Below are 20,028 nucleotides of genomic sequence, written 5' to 3'. Positions count from 1 at the left end.
TGTCTCGACCAGCCCTTTGACTTTCTTGATCATTTTGAGCAGGCGCTCATTGTGGAGCTAGGACAAGCTGAAGACGAGACAGAGGGTAGGCTTGCCTAGCTGCTTGATTATTGCAAACACGTTACCCTTTTTCTGCACCTAGTAGTACCCCAGTAGTGCCCCAGTTCGAGCTGCTCCAGTAAATCTCTGAGGAAGGCAATGTCCATGATGACACACTTCTCGACGAAGCTGCCTCTTTCCAAGAGCTTCTTTGTGAGCATCAGGAGCCAGTTGGTATGGCCAAATTGGGAAACTTGCTTTTGAATCGCTATTCATGCAAAGACAACCACTACCTGGTGTTCCGTATCTGACATGCCCAGATTTATTTACAAGCACCACCTGATTCGGCACAGGTAATATGCGAGAATCAGAGGCGAGAGTTGACAACAATGGCACAACCGCGTCGGCAACACGCACATGAGCATATACCCAGTGGGTCAACTTCGTAGGCACTGCAAGGCCCCCGGTGTCGGAAGCTACATAGATACACTTAAAACGCCTGAAGTTGGCAAAGAATGCTTTGCATTTAAATAATAAAGTTCTTCTAAGTGCCTCGTCCTTCGATAAGGAGTCCCTGAAACAGTCTGGACAAATTTTGTAGATGCATGCGTACAGCATGGGTACAGCAACAATAATACAATTAAACCTCAATATAACGAAGTAGGTAAAATCGGCAATTTACTTTGTTATATCTAAATTTCATTGTATTGAAATTCAAGCTTTTATGCGAATAATTAACAGTCGCCGATCTATCTGTCTTACATGGAAAGGGGCCACAGAATTTTCTGAATTATCGGGCAATCGAAAAAAGCAAATTTAAATGAGAAGCCAATAAATTTTGATGAATTTGGGAGTCGGCAACAAATGATACGGTTTCCTGCTACATCGATATCTTCAAGACATAGGCGATATGATTAAGCGAAGTGAGGCACGCTTTCGCATGCACTCCGCCCCTGCGGCTGATAGCGTCGCCTGCAGTGGGATGACACTATCATGAAAAGCACCGGTAGCGGGTAGTGAATGCTTCATCTGGCTTTCGCTCCAACAGGTCACCAATACTCGAGATTATGCAATCTTAAATACTGTGGGGTACTCATATACCCGTACTCTTGGGACAAAGGAACAACGCAGTCGAGCAAACAAACACAAGGGCATTTACTCATCTTTCATACACTAATGCCTGCTAGCCGAATTACTATTCACAGAACATGTCGATGGGTACACGACAAATCGAGGAAGTCCGACTCACCACAAGTGGATAGTGAGCGAATATGTCTGCCTCCATGCTGGACACCAATGCCTAGTCGTTTGCATGTACGGTCAGATAGGAATATGTTATACAGTCAACCCTGGATATATCGAAGTTGAAGGGGATCGCGAAGTAGTTCAATATATCGATAATTTGAAATATAAAAGATGCATGTCAAAAGCTTCTTTAACAACTCCACACATCTCAAGGCAGTTTCCCAATGTCGTGACTAGCGGGAACTTACCGATCTGTGCCTCCAAGGCGCGTAAAAAAACAAAAACACAGCGCAATGACCAGAGCACTTTACTTCGGAAGAAAAAAATCTGTGACCTTTGCTTGCTTTTTCTTCTGTGCCATAAAGTTCATTAAGCTGTCCACAAGCTTGTTGACAGTGTCCAAATGAGAAAGGCCAGCTCCTTCCATCGCGCCACAACAGCGGCGAATGACGCTGAAAGCTGATGCAAGTTCATGCAGTGCATGGTGGTTGGTCCACTTCGTCGGAACCTTCGCTGCTGCTCGAGTCTGATTCCTCGTCACCCATGATGTCAGCCACAATCTCCGCATCAGCGCAATCCGCTACAGCTTGCACACCGTCATCAGCGCTGACGAAATTGCGTGCTGTAACGCCACTTAGGATGGCGCCTGAGAATGCCGAGAGCTCGCGAAATTCGCTGTCCAGGCATCCAGCGTCATCGTCTTCACTGTCAAGACATCCGTCGTCTGCAGCTACTACAAAGCCTGCTTTGCGGAAGCAGTTCACAATTGTGTTTTTCTTCACGTCGTTCCAAGCACCAGCCAGCATTTCAATGGCTCCGAGGAGGTCCACCTTGAGTTCGATTCCTAATCGAAGGTTGATTATGAGCCTCTACACCAGTCGTCGTTCTGTACCCAACCTTAAACGCTTTCCAATGTCTTGGTCGAGAGGCTGAAGTTTTGCCATTGTGTTTGGCAGCAGTGAGCTGGAAAAAATTCAGAATAGGGCGGTTCGATTCGTTCTTGGTAATTACGACAAAGACTTCAGTATTACCGAAGGCAAGCGCAGACTTAATTGGCAAGATCTAAAGGATAGAAGAAAGTGCCTCAGACTCAAATTTTTTCACAGTATTTACTATTCTAAAATAGGCATCGACAGGAACAAATATATTAAATTACCATCGTACATTTCCCGTAGAAGAGACCATGCCTTGAAACTCCATGAATTTCCTTTTAAGGGTGACACCTTGCGTTATGAATTTTTTTACAGGGCCACGAGGGAGTGGAATGCTCTCCCGTCAAATATTGTTGGTATACAATGTAATGAAACGTTTTACCGCGCTTTGTGTGTTGAAATGAGTGTCAACTGATGTAGATATGTATATACCCCCCTGCTGTAATGCCTTCTAAGGCGATGCAGGTACTAAATAAATAAATAAATAAATAAATAAATAGAAACTTGAGGGTGATCTGCTTTAATGGGCAGGTGACATGATGGGCCGAACAATTGTCAAGAAGAAGACAAACTTTGTGGCCAGACTTCTCCAGTTCGGCATCCCACGCCTGTAGCCACTCAACGGAAAAATCGCGTGTCATGTCATATAAGCTTTCTTATTGGACGCGTATCGAACTGGGAGGCCTTTCGCGTTCTTAAAGCAGCGTGGCGACCTGCTCTCTCCGACAACAAACGGCCGCAGTTTGCATGACCCATCCACATTTGCAGCAAGCAAAATGGATACACGCACTTTGCTGTTCTTTGCCCCATGGCATGCAGTGCCCTTCAGATGCAGAGTCTTGTTTGGCAGCATTTGCCAAAACAGTGCTGTCTCATCTGCGTTGAATATGTGCGACGGTGAAAAGCTGTCGGAAATATTTGGCCACTCTTCGGACAACCACTTCTCTATGTGACTTGAGCTAGTCGCTTTGCTTTCGCCCGAAAGGGTCTTTCCGACGATGCTGCAGCAACTCTTAAATTGCTGCTGCCAACCAGTACCACCAGTGAAGCTTTCTTCTCCGAAGACCACAGCAAACCATGAACATTGCTCCATGAACCATGAACCATGAACATTGAACATTGCATGAACATTGCTGCAATGCTCATGGGGCCTTCCCCATGAGCATTGGGCTGTCAACAGGTACGTTCTTGGCACGTTTCTCCAAATACCAGGTGTACAACACCTTCTTGACCTTGTCAAAGGTTGGGATGCGTACACGACATGCTCCAGGGCGACTGGACTGCACTGCCTGCAGCTTAACATTGGCTTTGTTCTTGAGGATCGTACTCAGGATTGTACTCGGGGATCGTACTCGTGGCAACTGATGACTTTTTCTCGCCAGCCTCCACACGTCGAATGATGTCCGCCTTTGTTGAAAAATCCAAATTCTTGCGTTTTTTCGCGGCCACGGCTCCGGAACACGCGCCAAAAACAGAAAGAAAAACGCACTGCACCACATGAGTCTCAAGCCTTTGCGTTGGCCTCGTAAATAAAAGGAACAAAGCGAATCAAAAGACGCACCGCTCAGCGTCTCCGCACTAGTACCACAAGCCCAAGCTGCACTGACCTCGTTCGTCTCCCTGCACCAACGGTGTCAGCCAACCAAAACACAGGAAACGGGTGCCTGCGGTCAGCGTGGTTTCTCCCTCCCACTTCCCTTTCACACCCAATCGCACTCCAAGTGCTCCTCTTCACGTGCCTTTTACCCACACGCCCCTTTCTCAGAGTGCGGGGCAGCGCGCGTGAGATTGCAGGAAGATTGCTAGAGCTTCGTGAGGAGAAACGCACTTGCGGGGGTGAAATATAGTGGGAGAAACGCACTTACCGAGGCGCAGCTCAGCACGGAGTTCGATACATCGATATGCCGGTGCACGGGAGTTCTATATACGCGAACAATAGCACAATACTTTTGTGTAGTACTCCCAAGGGGATTTTTCAACTGTTTGATATAGGCAATAATTAGATACATCCGGGTTCAATATGTCCGGGATCGACTGTATTTCAAATTATCAATATATTGAACTGTTTAACAATCCCCTTTGATATATCTGGGGATTAGCTCTCGCTCTGTATGCATGCATGCATGTGTGCCTCCTTGTGCAGTAAAGATTCTGCTGAGTGTTGTGCTCCCTCCTATCGCCCTTCTTTTCATCTTTTTTTACTCAATTTAGTGCTGCTTCCTGTCGCATCTGCTACAGTAAAACGTCCGTGGTACGAATCTCAAGGGGTCAGGTAAAATATTCCTATTACCCAAAAATCGTGTCACCAAAAAGAAACTAAATCAGCTTGTTAAAGAGCCAGGAACTCATTTCTAGAAATGAGAAGTTTCTAGAAATTTGCGCTACTAGAAAAGTCAATCCGTTTAAATTCTCTTTTTCTCTGGGTTCAGGACTAATTACAGAAGTAAACGAATATAAGTATCTTGGGGTGAAACTAACAAGCAACTTAAGCTTGGAACACATACATTTCTAATACTTGCTCCTCTGCCTGACAAACTCTGCTTGTTGAGCCATAAACTGAAAGATACACCAATCCAAGTTAAAAGACTAGCATACGAAACCTTTATAAGGCCTAAATTAGAATATGCGTGCATTGTCTGGGACCCACATACTACCACTAACATAAAAGCACGTTAAAAAATCCAAAATAAAGCCGTTCGTTTCATTTTTTTGCAGTACAGTGAAACTGTTTCCGTCTCAGCATTAATGCAATCGAATTTAATTCGAACCCTTCAGTCCTGCTGCCAATTTTTTCGTTTGAAGTTGTTATATTTGTTAATTAACCAGAAACTTGAACTAAATTCCTCACTGTACATAGCATTATCGATAACTAGACAAACCCGACATTCCTACCACCTTCCTCTTGCCCCGTACTTTGCTAACACTAATTTATTTCAGCATTCTTTCTTTCCCCAGACAATCACTGAGTGGAGCTCCTTGCCGGCTGACTGTGTGGATTGTATTAATCTTGTAAGTGACAATATTGTTTCATTAGTATTGTTAAGAGTTATTTCCCACTACTCGTTATTGTTCGAATTTTGATGTTACAATTTAACATTGTTATGTTTTTGTTCCACTCCTGCTTGGGCCTCACAGCCTGCAGTATGTAATAAATAAATAAACAAATAAATAAATAAAAAAATAATCACGATGAAAGAAGTCCCGGATGTCCTTCTGGGTTTTCTTCTTCGCCAAGTCGACCAGCGGTGAATTATGGAAGTTGTGAAACTGTGCCGATGTGTTTACCCAAACACTCCCGGTTGCCATGGCATGCCTCAGAATGTCAAAGGCGTGCACAGTTTGCAGCCGTCCACTGTTACTGATCCCTAGTGCTGCTGCAGCGGTCAACATCACTACTCGGAATTTCAGGCTGCAATGTCACATTTTCGCTCACCATCTCTTCCGACTGTACGCAGCCCACAGGTCACAAGGTCATCATCCATGGCAATGAAGTAATTGGCAGAACACTCTACACCAAGCTGGTCCCAGTCCTATGTACCAACCAACTCCTGCGAGGTGGCAACTGTAAAGCCGCATTTTGCAAAGGAATTTGTGATGGGTGTTGCCAAGACATGTTTCGAGGCCATAGCAACAAAATGCAGGCCATCGAAGAGGCTAATCTGAAGGTTGTCGTTCTATTTTACGTAGGAGACTCCGCAGGAAAAGTCCTTTGAAATATTGTCTGACATTTCTAACAGCAGGAGCTTCATGTGCGCGAGTTGGCATAACATACTTCAAGAAAAAACAGCGCTACAAGGACGCGGTAGTAAAAGAACATGTACGACAGACAGGCGCTAACATTTCTAATAATGCCGGCATCAAGTGGCAGCAAGTGGCTTGTCGTATTTACAGGAAGAAATACCAACTTCACATTCTGCAGTGTCACTTGTTTTCAGTCGGTGGCGCATTGATCGAGACACAGGACGATCTTCCTGTTCGCACTAGACATCTTGCGATCCAAGTAGGTCCCACATGAACATTGCTGACATCATCTAAGCCTTCTTGTTAGCCTTGTAAGCACAAGACAGACAACCAGCATGCTTGAAGGAATAAGGTTTCTGACACCGACCTATAACAGTTAGCGGCATTTTCTTCGAGCCATCGGCATTCCAGCAGAAAAAAAACTGTCGCTGCTGCTTTCCCTGGCCGCCATCGCCATTGAAGCAGACGCTTTTCTCAGGCTGAAGATTACGACTGGCCACATCAGCCATGAAAACACTGCAAGCTCAATAGCCTGCAATGAGCGACGGCAGCATGCTTCTCATCCAGTTACTAACGACTGACTCGTCAACCACTGACAGTTTTGTAGGCAAACCCATGCCCAGCCTTGAAATGGCGAATCCAGTCACCAGAGGCCTGGAAATCATCCATGCCGAGCAATAATGCAATGTTGGAGGCCTTCTTGCTAAGAACCGTGCCATCAGCGTTCACCCCAGCAGCAGTAACCTCTCCAAACCAGGGACATCTTATATCTTCTAAAGAAAAAAATGTCACAAACAAACAGGAACGAGATAGATAAACACAGACAAGCGCAGTCCTCTACATTAACATAATGCGCAGTCTTCGCCTCCTTTGCGTTCGCACTGGAGTGTTGCACATTTTGGATGATGTCATGCTGGCCAACAATAGCACACAAGGTCGACGTCTCCTTCTTGGGTCGTCATCGACCTTTTTCCCAATCTCCAGCTTCTCCTTAAACGAAATTGCTTTTCGCTTCCTGGACATGTCGACCAACTTGTAGCACACACATCTGTTAGGGTGACTATGCAAACTTAAGAAAACCGGCTTTGCGAGAACATTAGATACAGCACAGCACAACCCTTACGAGTGGTGAGACGTGGAAGAGACTGCCAGTGCTGAACCGTTTCCACTCAGTAGAGTGCATGCAGTTGCCGCAGTGTTATTGGCTGTTTTCCACTGGCCTCCCCATGGGCTGCGAACATGGAAATGGTCTGCCTGCCGACCCGGGTTTACGTCCTTGGTGTTGAAAGCGGTCGCAGTGGTCACGGATCGCTCATTCGTATCCCCCAAACTAGCGCGAGGGAGTGCTCGCGACATCTGAAATGTGGCTCATAACATACAGTGTGCTTCAACCCGGGAATTGCTATTGCATACTATTGCTATTGCAATTGCTGTGCCACCGGATAAAGGTGCCACCGATCCAAGATCATCCTGCAGCCGGTGCCTATGAAGTTCAATACAATGCACTTGAGGGGACTGCGGTAAATCATTTGTTATCCTGCAAAGCCGTTATAGTGAAAGCTCTAAAATTAGCCATTCCACCCATCAACCAATCAGTTCATTCGCACTGTATAAGCTATCCCTAACAATGTCACTGTTGGCTCTCAGCCCACACTGTTGCGGTTTTCTAGAGCATCCTCCGCCATGCACCACTGAAGCATGTACAATAAGAGTGACAGGTGACAAACAGATGCTGACGCCAAGCAAGCTACAGACAAAAAGGCGACTCCATGTTGCCTCCAAAGTGCAATGTTTCTTGCTGTCTGTTTGTTCTTTGTATTCCTTGCCATAGACACCAAAACTGCCTCACTCAAGACTGACACCTGAACTATGCCAAAGCGCAAGCACACGTAAACGACACCGGCCAGAAGGTGCAAAGTGCAACCATGTGGCATCCCCACGAGTACAGAGGTTACATTTCTCCATGCGTGTAGCTAGTACGGCTGCAGAGAGAAGCGTGAGAGAAAGGTAAGTGCACAGAAATAAGGATGAAAGAAGGAAGAGACGCGCCCCCATTGCTAAGTGACACTTGCCTGGACAGAGCATGCGCTCGCAAAACCTAATGCGCCTTCGCCTCCACCATAGATTTTAAAAAAACTTCTCACCCGCATTTTTTTCTCTCGGGTGCCATCTCAGGTATTTCGAACCCATGCACTGCAGCATCCACTCTCTACGCCTTGTCTGTTAGCCTACCATTTCGGCTGCCGTGATGATATGCAGAAATCTAAGAATCGACAGATTTCGGTATATTAGTTTGTAATACTGAGGCATTTTAAACATGACAAGGAAACTGAATAACGCTTGTTATTCTGAAAAGGCCAGTGTTCTGAAGTTCGTAGTACTGAAATATTTTTACATTGGCAAATATAACAATTCAGCAGGGAATTGCAGAAAAGCTCATTAATCTGAAAAGTTCCTTAGTGCAGTGTTCGCAGTTATGAAGTTGGCTGCAATCCTAAACTACCGTTGTGACTGCCACTGTTGAATGCACACATACTTCTGAAAACACACCAACGTTCACGTTGCAGCAGCTGCTCATTCTTGCATCCTAGTGTAGGTAAAGCTGGTAATGCTATAAATGGCTTCAACTGTACTTCTTTCTGTCTAATTAATCCTTAGACCCTCGCAATAATTAGCAAAAATTGTACCCTCTTTTTTTTTTTTTCTTTTAGGCCATGAAAAGAGCCTGAAACGAAGCCATGCCAATCTGGTCCTGAAAATAGGTTACTGTACTTACTCCAATCTAACGTGCACTTTTTTTTCCAATAATACGGGTCCAAAAATTGTGTGCAATTTAGAATCCAGTACAATTCTAAATCTGTGTTGCCATATCTGCATCGGCATTTCAAAATGACCGCCTCGTACGTGCTTCAAGCCTAGCTGTTGTAGCTTTCTCCATGTGCTGGTCTTCCCGTTTCCCGAGTTTGCTCTATCAGCATGGAAGTGCCGACTACAAAGGCACACCTAGGTCACCATGATGCCACAATTAAAAGGAAAGTGATCATCGAGTGAGACATGTTCATGTTTGCTAGCGCGTGCCTGACACCATGCTTGTTAAATTAGTGAGCAAATGTTTACAAGATTATATGGCCAATAAAAGTACTATTCTTACTTTGTATAGTAGCTGTGTACTACCATGACATCTTTTTTTCATTGCAACATTAGTGCATTGGAATAAATCTTTGTTTTTCCAAATGAGATAAAATTGTATTTCTTTATGAAAGAATGAGGTGCACAGTGCCGTAAAGGACTTTTTTTTATGTCCTGGTAAACACATGTGTGTTGCACTCGAGGCTTTCTTTCTTTGTTTTTTCTCTTCTTCTTTGTTCATTTTTTTTAGTCTTAAAAAACAGGTGCGTGTTATAACGAAAGGAGAATTAGAATCGAGTAAATACAGTACTTGATTCTTGATCAGGGTGTCTACCAACCAGAAAAACAGGGAATTTTAAGGGATTTTGAATGGTCTGGAAATACTCAGAAAACTCGGGGAATTTGTGCTTCTATCAGGGAAAATTAGTTGTAATTTTATTGAAAGGGAACGAAAGTCGCAGTAATGCTGGCTCGCGTAAAAGGGAGGGATTGTAATGAATCGGCTTTTGACGCCGTGTCGTCAGCTGGAGGAGTTTACAGTCAATGGCCAACTTTCCGGACACCCAACAGCTCCGCAGCACTATCACGTACCCATAGAGTCAATGTCTAAAAACGTCTGAAATTTCGGACACAAGAGCCCTTCACCGTTCGATTTTCCGGACTTTTTGCCATGACCGCAGGTCAGAAACGGCATTAATCAAAGCCACCACTGCCGCTGTCTTGATTACCTCGCCCCCATGGCAAACGCTAGGCCTAGCTGCTTCAACATTTGTTACAAAGCTTCTTGCCATTCGGCGCCATGTTTTTCATTGAAATAATTCCCCGCTGTAAGCAGTGGCACTTACTTGTGGTCATTGTGGTCCTTGCGATTGGCTGAAAGTACGGCGCATGCATAATGCCGGTTCACAAGTCAGCTTTGCCTCAATACAAAAAATGTCACGCGGTGAAGCATAACAAGCATGAGAAGGGGCAAATGTTTTGGGACACAGTATCTATTCCTTAATTATACACGTCTCCAGCCACCATCTCCTGTCACAGTACGGGCACCAATATGCCTAATAAGTGTGATGGTAGGCCTTTTCGTATGTACCTGTGGCGATTTGAGCCTTTAATGGCAGTAAAAGACATACATTCATTTTTACGGACTGCCCGATTTTACGGACATTTTCGCGGCCCTTAAGGAGTCCGAAAAATCGAATGTTGACTGTACAGCTGATGAAGAGGATGCTCTGAATGGTCCGTGGGGCGAAAGCGCGGTAGAAGGAGGACGAGAAAAAAAAAGGACCTACACACTGAGGAATGAACGGGAAAGGAAGCCTGCCACCGCTTTTTTCAAGGAGCTTGGGCTCAAAAAATAAGTGTTGGCTGACACTGGAATGCAGGTGTTCCTCATCCAAACCGAAATAAACTCACTAAAGCAGTGAAATGCAACACTGAGGTGTTGTGCGCGGGCTGAGAGTATGTCAGGAGAGTTGAGGTTGACACACCAGCTGTTGAGAATCTCATTTGTGACAAAGTTCGGGCCTCACACCAATGAGCTTGCTATAAAGTGATAAAAGTAGCTCATATCACCTTCAGTCACAGCGTGCACATTTGTAGACTCGACCTAGTTATGCCATTTCTGTGCAGTGGAAGCAAGGAATAGAGTATGAACATTAAGCTTATGGCAAATTGAACGTTCTGTTAACCTAAATTACTTCCATTTTGCTTCTGAGTGATATGTATCATTACAGAGTATCACTTTGGTGAAGGCACTACCTTGTTTTACCTGACGCTTGATGTGGGGCATGTCGGTAGCAACCTTGAAATATCCAAATTTTTTTTCTTTCTTGAAATGCTTGTGGCTAATGAATAACTAGTGCATGTAATGCGAGTGGGGGGTTTAATCCTTTTTATGAAGAAGCATAGCATGACTCACCTTACAATATTCAAATATTTAGTTACTCTGTAATGACACTGACTCATCATAAAATGCTCAAAGAGTCATTCTATCCCCTTGATTTGCTTTCGGTGGAGCCTCAAGCACCGCCTATGATTCACACATATGTATCGACAGTAGATCACAATTCTTGACTGAACTGGATATTCGAAAACATTTGTTTATGTATGCATCTCGTTTTTATTCGAATATGAGAATCTTCCACTCGATTTGCAATGAGTTCTACCTTTTTTTTTTTTCAAGGTTATTTTATTCACTGTGCATTTTACTAACCCCTTGCGTCAGATTTTTTTTTTTATATATAAGGTAAATGATACTCCTCATTATTCAAACTGGATTAAGTCATTTTTTAGCATGCTTACTAGAGAGTGACAGCATCGGGCGACATAGTGTCAGCCTGTATTGATGTAAAACAAAGTTCTTTGTCACTCAGAGGAAACCTGGAAAAATCAGGGAATTTGGAAACGTCAACTTGGTAGACACACTGTTGATACTTGATTACATGCTTTCACACACTTCTACTACCCTATAATGTGGGAAATTGAACCCAAAGCCAATGATCGACTGCAACTCATCTTTGGCGATAACAATACAAGCTCCCATGACAAGTGCTGTTTGGGATTGTGGGTTAAAGGTTAAAATGTTAGGATGCTCGTCCCCTCTACTTCTTTTTGTGCACTTCATTCATAACGATCGGATTTTCTTGGTATTTGAATACTGTCTAAGTGGGCACCTTTCTGAAATTTACCTCATGCAATCGAGATGAGGTGAACTCACAACTGTCACGTGTTCAGCTCTTTCAACAAGCATCGTAGTGCCCATTGAAAGTGACAAACAACTGAACGTGTTGCCTACCTCGGCGGAGTCAAGAAATGCCAGGCCCTGTTTGATCAGTGTGTCCAATGTGGCCTCCCAGGCAGTCTCGACAACAGTCGCTAGTGGCTTGCGCTCGCTGCCTGTGTCCGTGGCATCAGAGTCTGTGCGGGGAACGGCAGTAGTCCGATGGTAAAGGTCAGCATCCAGAACAGCCCTCCAGGGGTAAGGGTCCTGCCAAACTGCAGCACCAAAATATTAAGCCAACAGGACTTGCAAGGTCCAGCTTCGTTAGCCTTCTCCATATTTTAGCTGTACGTGCTAAACTAATAAGGCAAATAAGACACCACAAAATGTGCCGCTTCTCTCAAGTGGCTACACCAACCCATGCACTGAGTGTGACATACGAGTGCAGTTGTACAGGGCTGTACAACTCTCAAACAGCCAGGCAACATGAAAGAAACACCTGACCGCTCTTTCAGTGATTCCTCATTAACAATGCTTTGTCACAACAATCAGCTTTTAAGTTAAGTTTGCCAATAGTCCCTACAAGTTTTTATTTTGTTTTAAAGTGCCAAAGTAACGCATTTGTGAATGGTAAACCTTGGCACATAACTTGATATTGGAACAAAACATTATTTTCTTCGTTCCATTTTAGCGGTGCACAAAATGTCATAGTATAGTGCACAATGCAGCTTTACTAGAAGCTTGCATCCAGTTTTTAATGAAAGCCACCTGTAAATAAGTGAAATAAAGCATCAGTAATTAAATGAGTGACATATGCAGCCTTTCACTGCAACCAGCAATCACATTTTCCAGATAAACGTGGTCAAGTCACACATTCTCAGAGGAATGAGCTTGCATAGCTACAGCTCTTACTTGACTACGAACTGAAACAATTTTACGCTCAATTCGCACATGAACTGTTACCATGACAATAGCCTGTCTGCTTGGGTAGGAACAGTGCCGACGCCGACCAAGGTGCAGAAAGGAGATTTAAAGAAGTCTTCGACCTTAAAGGGACAACACTCAAGAAATTTAGATGGCATTGTTTTCAAAATAGTAGGTTCATTATTAGAAGAGAAAATGAAGCTCAAAGTTTCAGTTTTTCAATTTCACATCAAATCCCCAACGCTCGTACATCACTGTGACGTCACAGATTCTAAAGTATTTTTTAATATTTAGGGCATGTTGGTTCAGCAAAAGTTTCCAAAACTCGCCATGTCCATTCTTCAGCTCCTTCAGAAATCAATGTAGTCTATATTCCCCGATAAAACATAAACTAGGCCTTATAGAAGGCACTGTCATAATAACATTGTGGAAACGAGCTGGTGTGGGAACTGCATGGTGGCATTGCCATCCATCCTCTGTTATTGTGCTTTTTCTGGCTTACCAAGCATTTAGTCATGGCAAAAGTGGCGTTTTTGATAGAGTAGAAGAGTAATTGACTGATACAGAAGAAATCCTTTTTTTTTTTCTTCAGTGTCTATTTAAAGACTAAGGGTGTGCGAATACCAAATACTAGACTTCATCATCATCATCAGCCTAGTTACGCCCACTGCAGGGCAAAGGCCTCTCCCATACTTCTGCAACAACCCGGTCATGTACTAATTGTGGCCATGTTGTCCCTGCAAACGTTTTAATTTCATCCGCCCACCTAACTTTCTGCCGCCCCCTGCTACGCTTCCCTTCCCTTGGAATCCAGTTCGTAACCCTTAGTGACCATCGGTTACCTTCCCTCCTCATTACATGTCCGGCCCATGCCCATTTCTTTTTCTTGATTTCAACTAAGATGTCGTTTACCCGCATTTGTTGCCTCACCCAATCTGCTCTTTTCTTATCCCTTAACGTTACACCCATCATTCTTCTTACCATAGCTCGTTGCGTCGTCCTCAATTTCAGCAGAACCCTTTTCGTAAGCCTCCAGGTTTCTGCCGCATATGTGAGTACTGGTAACACACAGCTGTTATACACTTTCCTTTTGAGGGATAGTGGCAACCTGCTGTTCATGATTTGAGAATGCCTGCCAAACGCACCCCAACCCATTCTTATTCTTCTGGCTATTTCAGTCTCATGATCCGGATCCGTGGTGACTACCTGCCCTAAGTAGATGTATTCCCTTACCACTTCCAGTTTGTTAACGAAGCTTCCCCTCAAGTCTAAATATTTTAAGGCAGTTTTCCTAGTCTCTAAAGCCGCTCGAGTTCACGCTGCTCCTCTGGCGGCCATTTGTCCAAGAAATTATGCCTTCCAACCACTCAGAATCAGCAAAAATCGACTGTCGCGGACAACATCAGTCCCTTTCCACATAAGTATGAGGCTCGGAGCAGGAGCTATGGCGCTTGAAAGTAACCGGTAGCTTGACGAACCAACCGACTGAGCTACCTTTCCGGGCAACATTGAAGTTATAATTATATTCGAGTGCTGATTGCCGTGTTATAGTTTATTAACGAAGCTTCCCCTCAAGTCTAAATATTTTAAGGCAATTTGTCGTGTGCGTATCATGGACACGCATGCTTATATCGCCTTCCGTTTCCCTACTACGGTTGCGCTTTAAAAACACGGCGCTGCAATATTGCTTTCCTCTCCTTCCTCCTTCTCCGCCCTTAAACTGGCTCTCTTAACTACTACACGCAGAGACAAAGCAACAGCGCGCGCATGCGATCCCATAGATGAGATGAATACATATATATAGATATGTATCAGTCATAGCTCTCGTAGTATAGCCTTCTGAGCCGTTTCCTTTTTTTTCTGTTTTTTTTTTTCTTTGAAAGAAGTTCTATTAGGGTTATTATAATTACACGAACGTATTTTGCCCTCGCCAGCAGCAGTACTTGAGATAGCTATTCTGGCGGCTAGCTTCCCACGCTATGCTTGCCGCCCTCGCACTAGACTTCGAATCGAATCAAATATTGTATCTCAGAAAAGTGTTCACGAAATGCAATGCCTACAAATTTGGGACAAGAAAATACAGTGCTGCATATGCTCGGGAGTCTCCTAGCATTGCATTACAAGAACGTAGCAAGCTACCCATAACTTGGGTACATAGAAATCAGGTATGCAGTAGGCTAATAGAAACACCAAATAAGTATGCCAGTGCTGATTACAGCTCAATTCTAGTGCATGAAGGTCTGGAAAATATATATATATATATATATTTTGGTGCATTACAGTCTGCACGGCTGCTGCGCCATAAAAATCCCAAATCATCAAAATATCTCTTTATTTGTAAAATTTCTGTTGAATGGAATCGGGCAAATTTTTACTTCGGAACTGAGGAATTAGTGAAGTTCTATTGTAATGAATACCAATGAGATTATCCGTTTTAGCCTGTCTACCAAGTTGACATTTCCTAATTCCCCGAGTTTTCCAGGTTTTCCCTGATTGCCTTTGCAAAATTTTCTGAATGAAACAGAATTTTTTTTTTATTGATACTGTCCATCCATGACGGGCTATTACAAGAGTGGATTTAACATACATAAAAAGAGAAGTGCATTAGTGCACTTGAACAATGCACTAAAAAGAAAAAAAAAAGAAAATGAAGCAGCACTGCTGATATGAAACGGATAATTACAGAGCACATTTTGACTTACATCACAATATTAGTATGGAACATCAGGGTGCATCAGGGTACATAATGCAATGTACATGTATTGCTTCCAGGAATGCATTAACTGATTTTATTTGGACAATCGAATCAGGCAAGGAGTTCCACTGCTGAATTGCCCTGGGAAAGAAACTATACCTAAATTGTCATTGTGCACTGTACAAGGAGGTATATACATACTGTGTCATAAATATGGCACTGTGTCTGTGCCGTGATGTTTCCTGTATCTTGATTTGGAAGTACTTGTCATATCTTACTTTAAAATGGTTATGAATTACTAAGAACAGGAATTTAAGCCTTTCATACTCGGTACGTTTTTGTAGAGGTGAGAGCTCTGCAAGTTTACATAATTCAGTTGGAGAGTGAAAATGGCGGTATTTATTAAATATACATACCTAGAAGCAAGGTGCTGGACCTTCTTTAGTTTTAGACAGCTACTTTGGGTGAAGGGATCCCATACTATTTTTGCCTACTTAATTATGGGTCTTAGCAAGGCTTTTAAGCTAAAATTTTAATTTCAGGGAAGGCACTGTGCAGGTTACATCTCAGACCCCACAATACTTTGTTAGCTTGTGCACAAAGCTCATTTACTGTGAAGATTCCGATGCAAGTCGGATGTAAATGTAAGACCTAGGCATTTATATTGTTTAACTCGAGCAAGTTCATGAACGTTGATACTGTATGAGAAATTTAGAATATTCTTTTTTCTAGAGATGGACATAAAAATCAATTTAGTTGGGTTAAGCGGCATTTGCCACTGATCACACCAGTTCTTAAAGGGACACTAAAGTGAAAAATGATTTCTTCTGCATCGGTGAATTACCGTTCTACAACACCAAAAACACCACTCTTACAACGATAAGACGTTTGCTAAGCCAGAAAACGCGCAAGAGCGAAATACGGGTGGCGACGCCTACTTAAGTTCCCGCACCTGGGGGCTGTGACGTCTTGGATTTTGATTGCATGTTCTAGGGCCTACTAATTATACAAAGCAGTACAGATTGACTACATTGTGCTCTAAAGGAACCAAATATTAAACATGGCAGGTTTCGGCAACCTTTATTCAGCCAACGCGGCCCAAATGCGAAAAAATACTTTGGAATCCCTGACGTCACGTTGACGTACCGGCGCCGGGGTTTCGGCGCGAAATTCAAATACTGATACTTGGACCTTCATTTTCTCATCTAATAATCAAACGATTTTTTTTAAATGAGTGCCAGCAGGAATCTCAAACCATGCTTCGTTAGTGTAAACTGATTTATTGTTTCCCTTTAGTGTCCCTTTAATTTCCTGTAAGTTAAGATTAAGGTCACCCTGATCACCTGGTGACTCGATTCTCTTGTACAATAAGCAGTCGTCGGCAAACATTCTTATTTGGGTAGTGATGTCATTTGGCAGATTATTTATAAAAACTGGGAATAAAAGGGGCCTTAAGACACTACCCTGGGACACCCCGGAAACCGCGGGAGATAAACTAGATTGCTGATATCCCAGTTGAACATATTGCTCTCTATGTGCAAGGTAGAAAGTGAGCCACCGCATAAGGGCAGAATTTTTGAAGGTAACACTGATTTTAAGTAAAAGCTTTTTGTGGGGCACCTTGTCAAAGGCCTTTGGTAAGTCTGAGAATATTATCAGCTTCGCCACGGGAATTAATTGTGCTAGAAAGGTCATGTACAAGTTCAGTAAGCTGAGTGATGGTGGACAATCCTTTGCAAAAACCATGCTGATCTGGAAAAATTTATTTATGAACGTTAGCAGTGTGTTCAACGAGGCTGGTTGGTTCATCTTTAGAATAAAAACAGGAACAGCGTGACACAGGACGAGCGAGTAAACAGGACCGAGCGCTGAGAAACCAAATACTTTATTTGCAGAAGCAGCATATAAATACATCATGAATGTGACAAAGAACATAAAAAGGAGGCTAAGAAGGATAAGCGTCAGCCAAGAAGATTATAAATTTCTTTTGTTGAGAACGTGAGGGATGCAGAGCTGACGCATGCGTCGCCACTTTTGAATATGGAAATTGCTTCAAAAATTTCCCGCGCACACTTTTCACTATATCTTCCAATTATTTCACTTCTTAAAGATCAGGGTGCAACCACACGTCTTACAGTGGGCAGCTAGATGACTGTACGGGTTCCCTTTCAGTGAAGCGGCATGCTCAAGCACTTGCGTCCTTGAAGTGGCTGCTCAGGGCTTGCTCAGCCTTGAGATGGTAGGTCGCTGCAGGGGCCACCTTCCTTGTCCGAAAGGAGCAGTTTCAGGCCCTCGTCCCAGAGTGAACAAACAACAGAGGCAGCCTGTTCGCATTCCTTGCATACATTGGGTACGCAAGTACTGCCCACACCCGAAAATAGACAAATTTGAAACGCTCTGCTTGGTTAGAAACGCAGCTTCAAGGGCTAAGGATGAGGAAGCGAATCGTGTTATCAAAGACTGCCTCGATTGTCTTCCTCGAGGGCAGCAGCAACGGAAAACACTGCAGCGCAAGAGGGCGATGCTCGCACACGCACACAAAACAGTCATTCCACAGGCAACGCGCCCAGTTCTCGGCAGTCTCTGCTGCCGTCTTACAAGGCGCCTTCTAGTAAATTGAGGATGAAATGCTTAACAGAGCAGCTGCGGGTGCTGCCATCTGTCCAGAGACACAGGAGATAGGCAGTGCTGGATGGCTGACACCTCACATCCCACCCCCTCCTTGGCAACCAAGTCCCATGGTCGTAATGTACTGCACAAGAAAACACTGTCTTGGAAGCAGCACAGGGCTGAGGCTGGTGATGTTGGTGTTGCTAAGAACGTGTCACGTTAGGCGTCGTAGTCGTCAAGCCATCGTGGTTGGCAAATATGACGACACAGCCGACTGAGAATATGAGGCTCTGCTGCTATTGTAGAGCCTTGAACAGAGTTAGCACCTGTACGAGGAGAGCTTGAGGACAGGGTTCTTCATCGCATATAGCTTGGACGGGTGGCGTGAATTGCGTAGGAGACAGTTCTGCATCATTTTCACTGTCAGCAAAATCAGGTGACACAGCAAGCGGAGTTGCATGCAGTTCACAAGGGCTTGGTCGAAGTACGGCGGGCGAAATGGCTTGATTTCGCTTGAATATACAATTCTCTCGTCTCTTGAAAATGTACTGGAGGGGTGAGCAGTAGTTCGACGAACCACGAAAGTGACGGGAGTCTTTCGACTGACAATCTTATACAGGCCTTTGAACACGGGGGCGAGCTTGGCTGTGTCGTCTGTAATAGGTTCTTGGCACTTAAGCCAGACGTATTGTCCAATGTGAAATATGGCACCACGATGTGACTCATCGTAGTGACGTTTTCGGTGTTGTTGAGCATGTACTGACTTGTCCTGAGCTTCTAGACGACGTTCCATGAGATTTAGTAACCTTGTTTCAAAGCTAGTTGTGGCTGAACAGCGGAATTTCATCACTGTAGACAATTTGGAAACATAGCCGTGCAATAGTTCAAAGGGAGAAAATTCTAAGCCTGCATTGATCGTGGTGTCGACGGCGAAGGCAGCTGCAACCAGTTTTGTGTCCCAAAGTGTAGGTTCAGCGCTACACATTTTCTTGAGCACCGAGACGAGAGTTGCAATGCCACGCTCAACAAGGCCATTACTTGACGCACGGTAGGCAACAGAGAAATTCTGTTGAATGCCGTGAAGTCTGAGGAAGCGTTAAAATTCATGGGAATCTAAGGCATGGCCGTGATCTGACAAACAGTCATCAGGAACGCCATAGCGATAGAATACAGAATACAAGTGCTGAATTTCTTCCTTAGTGTTCGCTGTGGACACAGCACCAGGTACTATGAAGTGGATAGCAAAATCGATGACGTTCAGGATGTACTTACTGCTGTGGCCGATAGGCATTGTAATGTGGTCCATGGCAACAGCATTAAATGGAACTTCAGTTGTTGGTATAAATCCCATTTTTCCCACGTTTCTTGTGGTAGGGCGGTTGTAAGCTTGACAAATTTGACAGCCTTGCACATATTGAGTCACCGTAGAGGTTATGTGTGGCCACCAATAGCAAATCTTGCAGCTTCTTAAGTGTAAGCTTTGCATCCATATGTCCACTGTCATTGTAAGCCACTTCAAGAATGGGCTGGCATAGCTTGGAGGGGGCAACAATGGTGTTCAAACCGGACGGCATGCAATGATACAGGATGTCATCCGCAATGAGGAAGTCAGCGCCTCCTTCACTGTTGGTTAACAGCTGTTGTCGTATGGATGAGCATTATTCATCTTGTTGAAGCTGATGCAACATTGTCATGGAATCAAATGTGGCGCACGAAAGGCGGAACAGCATGTCGGCAACAACATTCTGTTTCCCTGGCTTGTGTTGAACTGTAGAGTCAAATTCGACCAGGTCCATCAGCATGCCCATAAACCGGTGGGAGGGCTTAATATTTGTCTGAGGCAGTGCTGATCGTCATGTTATCTGTGGTTAACGTAACTTTTTCTCAAGTCTCTAAATTTATTAAGGCAGTTTTTCGCGTTTATATATATACGTTTTTATCTCCTTCCGTTCCTCTACCACAGGTGCACTTTAGAATTACGGCACTGCAATTAT

The 20,028-nt window shown here is 44.0% G+C and overlaps 1 protein-coding gene across 9 annotated transcripts in view; it reads right to left on the bottom strand.

Moving 5' to 3' along the window:
* The window catches only part of tefu (Serine/threonine-protein kinase tefu), a 1,084,056-nt gene that overhangs the window by 784,102 nt on the left and 279,926 nt on the right, over positions 1-20,028 (bottom strand). For all 9 annotated transcript variants that reach the window (XM_070538252.1, XM_070538256.1, XM_070538258.1 and 6 more), the window contains one exon: positions 11,881-12,080. In XM_070538252.1, the coding sequence (XP_070394353.1) occupies positions 11,881-12,080 (200 nt within the window). The remainder of the gene's footprint in view (positions 1-11,880; positions 12,081-20,028) is intronic.

This window comes from Dermacentor albipictus, chromosome 5 (genome assembly GCF_038994185.2).
Source record: "Dermacentor albipictus isolate Rhodes 1998 colony chromosome 5, USDA_Dalb.pri_finalv2, whole genome shotgun sequence".
Classification (NCBI taxonomy): Eukaryota; Metazoa; Arthropoda; class Arachnida; order Ixodida; family Ixodidae; genus Dermacentor; species Dermacentor albipictus.
The sequence above is the reverse complement of the archived record's forward strand: the minus strand, read 5'-3'. Positions and strand labels throughout refer to the sequence as shown.